The sequence below is a fragment of the Pleurodeles waltl genome, chromosome 10 (genome assembly GCF_031143425.1).
Source record: "Pleurodeles waltl isolate 20211129_DDA chromosome 10, aPleWal1.hap1.20221129, whole genome shotgun sequence".
NCBI classification, from domain to species: domain Eukaryota; kingdom Metazoa; phylum Chordata; class Amphibia; order Caudata; family Salamandridae; genus Pleurodeles; species Pleurodeles waltl.
In genome coordinates this window covers 1,021,110,826-1,021,126,101 of record NC_090449.1, presented here as the reverse complement: position 1 = coordinate 1,021,126,101, position 15,276 = coordinate 1,021,110,826, and the positions used below count along the sequence as shown (strand labels likewise).

The window sequence follows — 15,276 nt, the reverse complement described above, 5'->3', positions numbered from 1 at the left end:
ACACACACCACACACACACACACCCACACCACTATAAAACACCCACCCATAGTACCCACAACCCTTTACCATTACAAACAATTGCCAACAGAGAGAGACAGCAAGACCACTCACACAACCAGAGCCACATACCACCATGACCTATACACCGTCCACACACCTTACATCACACACCCCAACACATCACCCTACACACCCTCACCCACATCACTCACACTACACCCATGGCACCACAACGACACCCCAGATTCTCTGAGGAGGAGCTAAGGGTCATAGTGGAGGAAATCATCTGGGTAGAGTCACAGCCATTTGGATCACAGGTGCAGCAGATATCCATTGCTAGGAAGATGGAGCTATGGCGGAGCATCGTGGATAGGGTCAACACTGTGGGACAGCACCTCAGAACAAGGGATGACATCAGGAAGAGGTAGAACGACCTACAGCAGGACAGCAAGACACCAGCTCACAACACAGAGGACTGGCGGTGGAGCCCCACCTCCTCCCCTACAACTAACAACATGGGAGGAGCAAGTCTTGGCAATCATGCATCCTGAGGGCCTGGCAGGAGTAGGAGAAGGACTGGACTCTTGTAAGTCAACTCTCTATTACTATAACCCCCCTACCTGCATACCATCACATACCCCGACCCCACCCTCGCTCCCAGCACTCCACCACTTCCCACACACCCCACCATCACAACCCACTCATCCCAATGCCAAGCCCAGTGTGCACCACCAATGCATGGAGACCACTCACAGCCCTGCATGCACACCTATCACTAAAGCATGCACACCAGAGAATCACCTAGCCCATCACATAACAACTCACACAAGGAAAAGCTGCCAGGGCAATAACAACCATAGAGGGCAACACACCCATGCACAATATGTCACACACAGAAATAATAGCACTGCATATACATCCCCACAGGTATCTCAGCCAATGTCACCGGGGAAGAGGTGCCAGCAACATCCAGTCCCCCCACAGAAGAGGCCCACAGTGATGACAGCTACTCTGTTCATCTGGATCTGGATGACCAACCTGGCCCATCAGGAGCCTCTGGACAGTCGGTTACCCAGGCACAGTCCCACACCACCACAGAGCCTCCCTCCTCAGGAAGCACCACCACAGCCCCCACCCAGTGTGCCCATACCTCTGTCCCCAGGACACATCAATCAGCAGTGTGCCCACCACTACAGGGACCCCAGGGCACACCACAAACCTAAGACAATCAGGGACCTGGGGTCAGCGGCAGTGGGCACACGGTTCAAGGGACAGAGGCACAGGACAACAGGGAAGCTGGAAGGACTGCTGTGCGCCAGGGGGAGGACAGGTCCAGGGAACCGCCTCTCCAGGAGGCACTCACCGCGATCCTGGGAGCATACCAACATTCCCAGGATATGCTGGGCCAGATCCTGGACAAGTTGCATGAGAACATGCGGCTGCAGGAGGGGCAGTACCAGGGGATCAGGGAGGACTCGAAGTCCATTAACACCACCATGGCCTCCATTGTAGGGGTGCTGGCAGATATGGCCAACTTTATGAGGGAGGCAGTGTCACACCAGTGGGCCCCTGCCACTAGCCAGACTTCTGAACAGCCCTCCACCTCCACTGCCGCAAGTGGACAGGAGGCCCTGCCACAGGACCAACAGGTCACCAGCACCTCTCCCCCTACAGAAGGAGAACCACCCCGCAAACGTTCCCTGCAATCACGGAAGAAGCCAGAGACTATTGCCAAGACCCCACCAGGAAATAAGACTGTCCTGATTGTCACCCTTGTGTCCTCTGTCACCATGTCCACCTTGAACTGCCATTGCTCCCCTTCCTATGCCCCCTTGGACAATGCACCTGTGCTACCAATAGACTGGACTCTACCCTGAACTTTCCTCCATCCTTACCGTAGCCCATTGCACTTCCCACTTTTCTTCAGAGCACTGCAATAAACACACCTTGAAAAAATACAAGTATATAGTATGTCAAATGATTTAAGTATGTATTTGTTTACCAAGGTTTAAACCTTGAAAATCAACTGTACAGTAATGTATACATAGGAAAGACCTGTAGTTGGCTGCAGTGAACACACCAGGAGCGATAGTGGGGCCCCAACATCTGCCAAATGAGTTGCCAAAGGGCTCAGTGAGTCGGCATAGAAGTGGGAATTCACAGCCTGCCAGTGACAGTGTGTAGTCCTGCGTCCATGGGCTGTTGTGCCGGCTGCCCCTGTAAATCCTGTGGGATTGACACCCAGCTGAGAGACTGTGACCTTGCACTCCCCAAGACTTGCATCACAGGGCACAATGCCCCCTCCGGAACCAGTGGAGAAGCCATCCACTCACCCCACCTTCCCCAGGATGAAGATCACAGGGCACAATGCCTCCTCCAGAACCATTGGAGAAGCCATCCACTCACCCCATCCTCCCAGGATGCAGATCACAGAGCATGTTGCCCCCTCCAGAGCCTGTGGGCAGGTCACCCACTTGACAGACTGTGGCCTTGCACTCCCCAGGACCAAGCACAGGGCATGTTGCCCCCTCCAGAGCATGTGGGCAAGTCACCCACTTGAGAGACTGTGGCCTTGCGCTCCCCAGGACCAAGCACAGGGCATGTTGCCCCCTCCAGAACCAGTGGGCAAGTCACCCACTTGAGAGACTGTGGCCTTGCACTCCCCAGGACCAAGCACAGGGCATGTTGCCCCCTCCAGATCCAGTGGGCAAGTCACCCACTTGAGAGACTGTGGCCTTGCACAACCCAGGACCAAGCACAGGGCATGTTGCCCCCTCCAGAGCATGTAGGCAAGTCACCCACTTGAGAGACTGTGGCCTTGCAATACCCAGGACCAAGCACAGGGCGTGTGGCCCCCTCCAGGACCAGTGGTGTTGTTCCATCTGCCGGCTGAGGTGCCCTCCGTTCCTTATCCCCCTGAGGTACCTGCCTATTTTCGTACTGATGCCCCTGCAGTGTTCTCTCTGTGTTGTTGCAGGAGTCAAGTGGGGCCTTGGACTTTGTGATGTGGCCCTGTGGCCCACGAACATTGAGGACTGGGCAGTGTCCCTTGATTTGTAAATATGTATATACTTTTAGATTGGATGCATGTATCGCTACTTTATTTATCTTATTACACTCACTTTTATCTATTCGTGTTGTCCTTGCATTTTTCCAGAGTGGTATGAGGTGTATATGTTTTATTACTGCATCTGCTTGTGTGTATGGTGTGTGTGTGGGGGGTGTGTGTTGTGCGTGTGTGTGTCACTCTCTTTCCCCCCCTTCCCTGTGTGCTAGGCGGCTGTACTTACCGTGGCCGTTTTCACCGTCGTTGGTGTTTGTGGTGGAACAGGACGTAAAACAGCATTGGGAATATATGCAGTTCAGGCTCCATGGCGGCATGGTTCTTCCCTGAGTCTCCACAGGTGAGTCATTTCCCTTCTGTGCAGTGTTTCCACCAAGCTTTTGATGTCTTTGGTACCTTTCTGGAAATGGTGGCGGTTTCCTGTGTCTTAATACAATGGACGGAACATTGTCTTCCACCTGGCTGTAGGCGGCTACCGCTGTGGGGCCTGTTGTTTCTGCCCTGGCAGTCAGTGTGGTAAAGTGGCTGTCTATTTGAGATCTTTCCACCATGGTCATAATTTAGCGGAATTTACTGCAAGCCTGTTGGTGGTATTACCGCCTCTTTATCACCGACTGCCAGGGTTGTAATGAGGGCCTAAATGTTATGAATATATTTGTGTCACACTCCCATGTCTTAGTTTTGGAAATGCAATAACGTGTGACAATATCATTTTTTAAAGTGCCAATGGTGCAACTGAACCAGAAATATCTTTGATCTGTACAAATATCAGCTAAGTCACAGTTAACATAACAGTTGATTATGTCTGACAGTCGGTGGATCACATTACTTCCATCTGTGTGACATTTTCATACGTGTCTCATTTAATATGTAAAACTGTTTCAATACCCTGTATTCTTCAATGCTGAAACATTATGAAAATCACTCTAACATTTTACAATACGGGAAGAAAAATAACACACATTCCGCTTACTGGAGTATTTTTTAGGTCGAGGCCTATTTTAAGGTTTAGGCCTGTTGTAATCTATCTGTGGGCTTTTACCCACGCCCAAAGCATGCCCATCACTATCACTCGCTCATGGGCTTGCCTTTCAAAAATCCTTTTTTATCATTGGTGAATGCTTTATGTTTGTCCCTCCTTGGGGCAGTTTTGTTACTGCCTTGGCCATCGAACATGGATAATTGCACGTTTGCCGATACGTTTGACTGAGATCGAACTTCTTTTTCCTTTTGTGTCTTTCCTTCACGCTCATGGCGGCCGTGGCACTTTGAATTGGCTCGCTTATGTCAACTGTTTTACTTTTCATTTTCAAGTTATGTCGCAAGGAAAGTCCAGTTAGAACTTTTCAGTCCTAATAGCTCTAACTTGAGCAAACGTGAGACCCACTGCATTGCAAATGCTTGTTTTTAAATGTTCTCGTAGAAAACAACCTGGAAAAAAACAAATCAGTGACAAAGCACTGAAGTGCTGAAAGGGGAGCCAGCAGCTGGCTCAAAACTAAAGGGCGTTTGCAACTGTGAATGCTGTTCCACAGACGTCGCTGGCAAACATGATTGCAATTGCATAATAATTCCTTCTACAAGCTGAACTGAATTTTTGTATGTTCTTTTTTAGCCAGAGAAGTATGCTGCTTTGGTAGAAGAAATCATCTCCTTGAAGGGGTGTAACCCCTTGTGCGAGGTGGAAGAGGTGGGAGGTCTCATTTCAGGACCCCCTTCAGACAAAAGACTGACGAATATCTGAGATATGTGAAACTGATGGGCCTCTCATTACATTCTGCAGGGGTCCCATCATGTTGTCTGTTGGCCCCTGTGGGAGTGTGTTGCTGTGGTTTGAAGTGCTCACGTCTTGTGTCCCTTGGTGATAAAGAGACCTCTTAGAATCTCACAAAGTTTTTATGTAACTGCAAGTTCTACCCACCCCTAATCTAATGGTTCGGGGATCCATCCTTCCACATGCAAGATGATATTTATCAATGCCAACCCAAACAGGACTTTGGTGAGTGCCCGTTCGATGGTACTGTGAGGGGTAAACCTGTATACTCCAAGTGTCATATGAAGGATGTCTTAGTGGCATAACAAAACATGATGGGGCCCACCTGCAAAGTACATAGAGTGTCCCCCTCTTAGGACTTACTCAGGAGCTCCAGCCTCAGGTACTGTGCTCAGGGGGCCCCTTTGTTATGCCACTGTCGCCTATGCAGATTGCTTTATTGAGTGTGTGCATCAGCCTTTCAACCTCGCCATTGGCTTGGAGGACACCTGGGCATGATCTCACAGTGAGGTATGGCTAGGGACTGCAGGTTTTTCTTCAAGCCTTTGCTTTGTAAGGGAGGGCCATTGTTACACTTGAGAGTCTTATGCACCCCGAATAAAGCAAATATCTTGCCTGGTACGGTCGAAGGTTGTGCTGGCTAACACCTCAATAACTGTGAATTTGGAGAAGGTATGTGCTGCCCGTTGTGCAATGACCTAAAATCCACACTGATATCACACTAGGGTCTGTCACTGGGGCTGTTTGTAGCTATTAGCAGGGGCCAATCCGGAGGATTGCATACTTGGCACCAGTTGCACCAGACTACTGTGTCATCGACTTTGGTATCCAGAGCGAGGAAGCAGACTTTTTGCTGCAGATGTGCCTTCGTCTTAGTTGATCCTTGATGCCCAGTGTGGGTGACGGTTAGTATTGTTGGCTGCAATTGGTGAGGGATTGCCCTTGGAAGAGAACTCCTTGGTCTGCGACATTGAACTTGTGCCGTATGTTCCACAGAGAGAAGCGGTCATGTGGGGTGATATCATTGTACTTCTAGATGCCCCGAAGGAAGGTTTTCCACTGACCAGATGAGATAGTTACCACGGTTTTGAGAGACATTGGTCTGATCCTGTGGCATCAGCAATGTCTTAGAGTGACACAGTTTTTGAACACCGAATTTCTGCAATCCACACATATTGGCCAGCACCAGACAGTCAGCTTGATGAGGTGTCTGTGGGTTGCCTTGGGTGTCTGGAGAGGTTGTCTGCAGCATTGTTGCTGCCTGACCTGTAGTGCACAGTCAGTTAATATTTTTGTAGCTGCAGGGCCTGATGTGGGGTGGAGGGTGAGGTGCTGTGCCGGCAAAGAGGGGTATTAGTGGTTTGTGGTCAGTTAGGACCCTGAAGGTCCATTCATAGAGACAGAGGTGAAAATTATGGCAACTTCATTTGATGGTGAATGCTTCCATATTTATGTGGGCATAGTGTCCATGTCCTTGAGGGCCTTGCTGGCAAACTCGACAGGCGTCCAGGGATCGCCAGTGGTGCGCTGTATCAGGACTGTGCCAAAGCTGATGGGGCTGGCGTCGACCATCAGTTCAGAATCCTTTGCTGGATCAAAGTATGCCCTCACAGTATAGTGGAGTAGGGCCTTCTTGACAGCCTGGAAGAAATCTTCTTCCTCCAAGCCCCATGACAAAGGAGTGGAAGCTTTCCTGAAGTGTTGGAGGGGGCCTGTGAGTGTCGCTAGATTAGGGATTAACCTCCCACAGTACGTTATGAGGTTGAGGAAAGTCTGGACTTCGGCAGCAGTGTTGGCGTGGCTGCACCCTTAATGTCAATACTCTTGGTGGGGTCGACCTTGATGCCACTGCTCAAGAAGAAGTAACTGAAGAATTTATCTCAGGGTGAAAGAACTGGCACTGGGCTCAGTTAAGAGTGAAGCTGGCGGCCTGGATTCTGTGGAAGGCTGTCGGCAGGTGATGATGATGACTCTCAACGAAGGGCAAATTTATGAGAATGTCATCACTGACACCGATTACTCCATTGAGGCCCATAAGGACTTCTTTTTTTGCATTTTGGACTGCCATCGCCGGTGATGATATCCCACAGTTGGGTCTGTGATAGCGGAGGATTCTGACAAGGGTAGAAACATTGTGATGTACCTGCTATCTGTATGGGGCTCGATCTGGTGGTATCCAGAGTTGAGGTCAAGTTTCCAGAACAACTGTGATCCATTGATATCAGCAATCATGTCAATTGTCAGAGAAAATGGCCCTGTTGGAAAGGCACATGTCAACACAAATGCGGATGCCACCTGGCTGTTTGGGTTTCGTGCAACTATTATGGGGGAAACCCATGGGATGCACCACAAGACTTTCTTGATGACTTCTTCCTCTGAGTTTCTGCAGTTCAGCCTCTACAGTGGCCGTAGGTGAGAAGGAACTATTCAATATCCTAGAGCGGTCAGGAGGACGGTGGGGTAAATGTGGAGGCAGACTAGGGGCCCCATTAGGCATCCAAGGCCAGTAAATAGGTGATGGAAGTCGAGAAGTAGGTGGCCGACATCAGCAGGGGAATTATCCACAATGGCAGTGAACTGAATGAGTTAGAGATGTTCAACTGTGTCACAACTGAGGAGCATCTGAGAGGCTGTGGAGGCGACAAATAATTTTGTGGCACAGGGCTGGGCCCCTGAGAGACAGAGCAGGTAAACATCCCTACCAGACGGATCAGTGTTGAGCTGCTGTAGGCAAATATCTTTGCTGAGGTGGATAGGAGAGAAAGGTGTGGGAGGAGGGCATGTAATTGCCTCAGTTTGGGCACATTGACGGAAGGCAAAGGGGCACACCACAACTTCTGAACATGAGGGGGCTTGCAGACCTACGCAAGTGAGTAGGGTGTTGACAGGATGAGCATGTCTTACCCCTGTCTTACCCCTGGCCGGGCAATCAAGATGTGAAGAAAATCCACAATGGCTACATGAGTGACTGGCGGAGACTTCCAAATTGGGCGGCTGGGATGTGTTCTGAACAACTCTGCATTTTTGCAGTTCCGATGTCCTATCATGTTAGGGTTTGGTCACCAGAGTTGTCCTAAATCTTCTCATGCAGTGTGAGTTAATTCTCTAAATGTGAGCAGTGGAGGGATAGAAGCCGGGCAGGGACAAACCTGATGGAGAAGCTGGGACAAGAAAAGCCATTAAAAAAAAGCAAGCCATGACAGTGACAATAAATCTTATTACTAGCAAGCAGTGTGTAGGATGGAAGCTCCTGTAAGCATTTGGTAAGCCTACAGTAGGCCCTTTGCAACCACATAACGGCACTCTCTGGTAGGCTTGACTTAAAAACCTGCAGGATCACAACACCTCAGCTAAAAGGAGCTCATGTACCAAACTATGTTCATTAAAATATTGTTTGACACAAATATTGTATCCTAAATATCGAAAATCTACACCCAGTGTTAAAATATTTTGCAAATGATGTACGGGACTCAATGTTTCTTTACAAAATATATTTTTACATATAATCCTGTAAGACATTGTATTATTATTTGGGGTGGATGATACATTTGACATTGGGTGAGATCAATCCGGAATATATGTGTTTGCTCCGAAACAAGGTACTGGTGGAATGTTTTGATATTTGATCATTTGATTATGGACATGTTGGTGTTGGGTTTGGGCACACAATTTGGTTTTTTCTTGATTTATATTTCTGCATGACTATGGATTTCTTAGTGGAGACCTTTGGTATTTCACATTGGGGGATACATCTAGTTGTAATTTTGTGGATTTTTTTTGTCTGTGAGTGATTTATCACATTGGAGAATTATGTAATGGGTTTGTCCCATATGCATTATTTGTCTTTCAACTTGGACGTCCAGGGTGCACCGGTTTACTTTCACTTTTTTCTTCTTTCTTTTTTATACTCACGCGTTTTAGGGGTTTATAGTATTTATAATTTTTGAAACTAGCATTCTGTTTCCCAGCTCAAGTGTTGTATTCAGTAAAATTTCAGCCCTGAAGAAGTCGCTGGGGTAAATCTCCCCTAGACGAAACAAGTGTTGGCGTATGTTCGGAATATTATACGCAAGATTTGACCGGCATTTGTTCAGGATATTATGCTCAAGACCTAAATGATCGCCTGGGAATTCAGATCTACAGCACATCAGAATTTGTTCAACAATAAAACACAAGACTGTCTAATGTAACTCAAGAACTGATTTTTTTCCTTGGACTTTGCAACTTCCGATTGGAGATATTACAAGTTCATTGTAAGTATATATTTGGTTTGAGTGCCTCACGTTAGTTTTAGTGCTATTTCTAACATGCCTATGATTATTTCACTGTGAATTCACCTGTGACTTCACAGTCGGATTATAACTGGTAGCCTCTTGATTTTCTGCACTGATTCAGCAGAAGCACAGGCACCTGGATTACTGTATCCTTGCATGTGTTTAGATATGCGTTGCCTTTGGAATTGTGCTCCAGTTAATTTTCTGGCCACCTGTGCGCATATGCAAAACTCCAAACAAAACATGTTGCAAAAAATAAAATAAAATGAAGGTTTTGACCTGTCAAAGGGGTATATTTGGATAAGTCGATTGCAGTTTTTACACTGCTAGTCAGGCTACACTGGAAGCACTGAAGCCATGTTTCCACTGCCACTGTAGTGGGTGGCACAATACGTGCTGCAGACTATGCATAACACAATATGTGCCACAGTCCACTGCTGGCATGTAACTTCCAGGCCCCGGGTACATTTTGTACCACATACTTGGGTCTTAGAGGCAAGATACATATTCCTATTCCCACATGCTTAAAGTGGGAGGGACCGGCCCTTTACTACTGGTTAGCAGGGGTGAAGTGCAAAGAGTTCTAAAGTCAGGAAAAATATAGGGTCCAGTAAAAGGTGAAAAATCTGAGGTGACAACGCAGAAAAGGCAGATTGCCCATAAACACCTTTCCATACTCAAAACTCAGGTGAGTGTAAGATCTGTGCTTTCACGAGGCTTCAGTCGTTAGAACGTCTGATCTCTCTTTCCAGTGTGTGCTTTGTATCTCGTGAAACAGTGTGTGCCATGTGACGCGCCACACCACAAGTACTTCATGGTAGCTTTATAGCCCACTGCTGGAGGTTATTGTGGGTGTTAAAGCCCACACCTGCATTACACGCCTGAGCCACTATCAAGGGCCTTAAATGAGAGAAAGGGCCTTTAACTCTCGATGCAGCCTGAAGCAAAAGGGCAGTAATGCTATTAGAACATTCCACCCCCATAGGTCCAAATGTTCTAAAATGAACAAAGAGAAATAAAAAAGACAACTATTCGAACAGTGAGGCAAAGGTCTGTGTCTGTCTCTCTTGAATATGGCTTCCATTGGAAGCCTCTATCATGAACAACTGGATCAAAATCTGTTTATTCACTGCAGTGACATCACAATAGTGGGTAACTACACCGTTTACCCAGTGTTCTAATGTCACAATTGGACGCGCTCACTTCAGCTTTCAGATCCAATCCCAGCTGTGGGGGGTGGTCGGCAGTCTCGCACACCTTCTTTCACTTTTTCTGGGCCACTGCAGATCGGACACAGCAGGCGAACACGGGCTGGTCTGTATATGCACCAACCCCGTTCTCTGGTGTCAGAGTGAGAGTGAAGTGTGGCTTCAGGTGCGGGTGACACAGAAGGTGGTGAGGGTGGATGGTAGTGCATGAGATATTTATTTTTCCGCATGAGCCTGAGGAGGGTATACAGAGGGGGTTGAGGTTTGGAGACAGGTATTTTTCTCTATTTAGGAAAGTGGGAAGGAATATGTCAAGAAGGCTAGGTATTTTAATTGGGTTTGGGCAGGAGTGGGCAGTTTTCAGAGGGCGCTGTAGTGGAAGGCAGTCGGCCAGGTGTCTGTTTTTCAGCTTTGGCCGAGAGAAATGCGCATGTCATAGGTAGGTGGAAAGGCTGGCAGGTGGGCAGTTTTTTCTAAACATTGTTCTTATATGTGGTACACATCTACCAATACCCCTCTGCGCTTTTGTGTATGCTGATGGAAGGGGCAGATGATCTGGGCGGGGCTATACAAAACAAAATTATAGAAGACTTGGGGACTGATTTAGAGTTTGTCGGATGGGGTTACTCTGACACAAACGTGACGGATATCCCGACCACCGTATTAAGATCCCATTACAGTATATCCTAAATATGAGGTTGTTTTTCACCTCGTGGTTCATCATAGACAACCCAAACTTCGCTGTCATTGTCTATTTCATTTGACTCCGAATTCCTTGGTGAAAAAACATCCTGTTATCTATATATAAATCTATATATTCATCCATCACCATATTACTGTCATCAAAGGAGCGCACTCAATGTATTGATAACGGGTGTTGACGATATCTTTGATAATCTGATTGGATATCAGATAAACCACGTGTGCGGGATCGGGCGGTGTTAGCCTCAAGAATACATGGGGTAATGTGCCCCTAACAAAGTCAAAATTGTAAATAACACTGGCTGTATAATCAGTAAAATCGGTATTCTTGAGACAAGATGAAAGTTTATTAAATATTTAGGGGCATATTTATACTCTGTTTGCGCCGGAATTGCGTCGTTTTTTTTTACGCAATTCCGACGCAAAACTAACTCCATATTTATACTTTGGCGTTAGACGCGTCTAGCGCCAAAGTCCATGGAGTTTGCGTCATTTTTTAGCGTGGACACCTACTTTGCGTTAATGATATGCAAGGTAGGCGTTCCCGCCTACAAAATTGACTCCGAGGCATGTGCGCCGTATTTACACTCCCGGGCAAAATTCACGCCCGGGAGTGGGCGGGTCAAAAAAAATGACGTACGGCCGCTTTTGCGCCGTTTTTTAGCGCCTGGTCAGGGCAGGCGTTAAGGGACCTGTGGGCTCGGAAGGAGCCCAGAGGTGCCCTCCCATGCCCCCAGGGACACCCCCTGTCACCCTTGCCCACCCCAGGAGGACACCCAAGGCTGGAGGGACCCATCCCAGGGACATTAAGGTAAGTTCCGGTAAGTATTTTTTTAAAAAAATTTTTGTGGCATAGGGGGGCCTGATTTGTGCCCCCCTACATGCCACTATGCCCAATGACCATGCCCAGGGGACATAAGTCCCCTGGGCATGGTCATTGGGCAAGGGGGCATGACTCCTGTCTTTGCTAAGACAGGAGTCATTTATATGGGGGTTGGGAGTCGAAAAAAATGGCGCAAATCGGGTTGAGGCGAACAATTTGCCTCAGCCTGACTTGCCCCATTTTTTGGCGCCCAAGCTCCATATCCCCCTACGCCGGCGCTGCCTGGTGTATGTCGTTTTTTTCCACGCACACCAGGCAGCGCCGGCGGCTAACGCCGGCTAACGTCATTGATTAAATACGGCGCCCGCATGGTGCTTCAGAATGGCGTTAGCCGGCGCTAATTTTTTTGACGCAAAATTGCGTTAGCGCAGTTTTGCGTCAAAAAGTATAAATATGGCCCTTAAAGTTCAAGGCAGAATGTGGTTTGTTTAAAAAACGGCATAACGCTTAGTCAAATGGAACAGGAGATCGGACATCAAGTCAAGCCTCAGAAAGAATATGAAAATAATTCTAATTAAGATTTCTGATTCTTGACTCTTCTTCAAAATGAGCACAATTTTAAGAAGAAACACAGCAAAAGTCACCTGGTTAGGGTAAAGTTAAGTATGGGTTTCATAGCCTTACCCAATCAGGGTACACAATATGCAACAGCTTTGAACTAAATAGAATAATTATTAATATCGGTTTGACCTAATGACAAAACATTTTCCTGCATGAGATGAGATGAGAAATGAAGACACGTGATGGCTGCTTGTTTGAAATTCAAGATGGGGTCAGGCCTAGTGTGCGCCTAGTCAGGCCAATCTACAAAATACATTGCTCCGCATATCATAGCAAAATAATTTTGATGCAAAACAATGACATTAAGCAGAGATTATTTGTTAATTTAAAAATATCTGTGACACACAGAAGTTTAGATCCCACCCATAGAGAGTAGAACATACCTTCACTTTGTTCGCCTCCACGGACTTGGGGATGAAGTCACGGCGCAGATGTGTTGTTAGGACTCTTGGAGAAGGCATCTTGTTGAAGGTCTGGAAGAAAAGATCTGCTGGATTACATGTTTGACGTGAGTGAGGACTGTGCCCCTCAGTGGCACCTGCTGTCGCTCACAAAGCATTCAGATGAGACACATGGCTTAGTGAGCTGAATACTCCCTGCTTACATCTGAAGATCACCACTTTGAACCATGCCAAGACCAACTTCCCCTGTCATGCTTTGACTTCCATTACAAACTGAGGGATGCTGTTATTGACAGGGCTTCGAAACTGCAGAAGAGTGGTATAAAGTGGTATATGAAAGCAAGTTGCCCCTTTTGTTATGGTAATGAAATTGAGGATCAGGGGATGAAAGTGGCACAGAATATCTGAATAAGTTATTGACTTTAATAAGAATTTAACATTAGGAAGGACTGATCACACGTCGAATCACACAGGACAGAATTCAATTATGCAACAGAAAAGAACATAAACTTTAAATAAATAAATCAATGGCAACTTCAAATGAACTACACTTTTTTGTAAACATGTCTTTATTAAAAAATGAATAGGGGATTCACCAGCCTTGCCGAAGCTCGGAGATGGGGTTGATTGTCAGTATTTATTAGATGAACCAGCTTCGTAGAAATCAAACAATCCCAGGAGGGGCAATTATTTACAATAGCATTATTACATTTTTATTACAGGAGTAAGAACAGGAGTTCACACTGGGACCATCACAAATATTCAACTAAAGACAGACACATTTCCAAATAGGAAGAGCACACAGGAGAAAGTTTACAGAATTAGGGGTGACATACATGTGGAAATGGACTACATGTAAAGAGCGCAACTCACAAGGTTCTGCTTCCCCTGCATGCACAAATACAAATTACATTACAAAGCAAAGCAAGACAATTATATACTCACTCATTACAGGAGGGACAATTACCCCCCACAACGCGGCAAGCTGTGGTCACATCTTTACTGAAACCAGAAAGCCACCTCTTGAGTTAACCTCATATAGACCGGTGTCTGTCCTGAACACCGAATATAAACTTTTAAGCAAAATTCTTGCAAAACGACTTCTTTTACACCTGCCACAGTTATTACACACGGACCAAAATGGCTTCGTACCTAACCGTAACACACCACACAATATACATCGGCTGTTCCATGTTATGTACAGTTCGAGTGCCAAATATCCATATGCAGGCTGTCTATCCTTGGATATACGTCATGCTTTTGATACACTGCGCTGGGAATTTTTGTTGTCCACACTTGCGCATTACGGGATACCAACCTCATATACTAAGTGGGTTCGACTCTTGTACTCACTACCTACTGCAAGGGCAAAAACAGGAAAGTGTATATCAGAATCCTATAATATCTCCTGAGGCATGCGTCAGGGCTGTCCCTTATCGCCAATATTATTTGTATTGGCAATTGAACCCCTATCGCAATTACTGAGATATAGTGCACCAGACTGGGGCATCCCACTTAGAGGCGACATACAGGCCACCTCTTTATATGCGGATGACACAGTAGTATATGTCCAGGACATACGGAAAGATATGTCCGCGAGAGTAGACGAACTGACTGCGTTTGGTAGACTTTCAGGTTTACAAATAAATGCTGCAAAATCATGCATTTTTGCGTTTCAGCATACTTTAGATCTGCAGACGCTGACACTGGGAGCAGCTCAAATCCCAGTGGCCACCCGTACATTTCGCTATTTGAGGAGCTATATATACAGAGATCTAATGGATATCATAGAGGGTAACTTGCAATGGGCGATCAATTCTATTAAGACGCAAATAGCCTTCTGGACTACATTACCCCTCTCTGTGGCAGGTAGACTGGCACTGGCAAAAATGGTCCTCCTTCTGAGGCTCCTGTACTATTTCACTAATCTACCAGTGGTGGTTCCGGCCACAATGCTTGCCGTCTTGAATACTTTATTGATTAAGCTGGTGTGGGGGTCGGGACGTCGTAGGTTAGGTTTGAAAAAATAGCTGTTGCCGATACTGGATGGGGGAATGGCTGCTCCAGATCTTAAGGCGTATTGTATAGCAGCACAACTGCAATGGTTGGCTGGCAGGACATAACTTACATGAAACAGGCTTTACGCCTGCGCAAGTACAAAATGGACAGATGCATAAGCTGTTGTGCCCACACACAACCATACTACACCGGGTACCCATTCTGATACAGGTGGCCATGACATACTGGCGAATGTCCCTACGCTATACACATACTCCAATTCCTTACACACCTAATATTCCATTGAGAGGGATTCCACTAGCAATGGGGACTATATCAGCACAAAGTTTGCAGCCGTGGGATCGGTCAGAGACCATGACTGTGTCTAAGTTGTTTGTGGATGGCGTT

At 46.7% G+C, this 15,276-nt stretch overlaps 1 protein-coding gene across 1 annotated transcript in view; it reads right to left on the bottom strand.

Moving 5' to 3' along the window:
• LOC138262152 (sulfotransferase 6B1-like) overlaps positions 1–15,276 on the bottom strand; it is a 125,955-nt gene that overhangs the window by 37,359 nt on the left and 73,320 nt on the right. Inside the window, exon 3 of the mRNA XM_069211941.1 lies at positions 12,853–12,942. Within this exon, the coding sequence (XP_069068042.1) occupies positions 12,853–12,942 (90 nt within the window). The remainder of the gene's footprint in view (positions 1–12,852; positions 12,943–15,276) is intronic.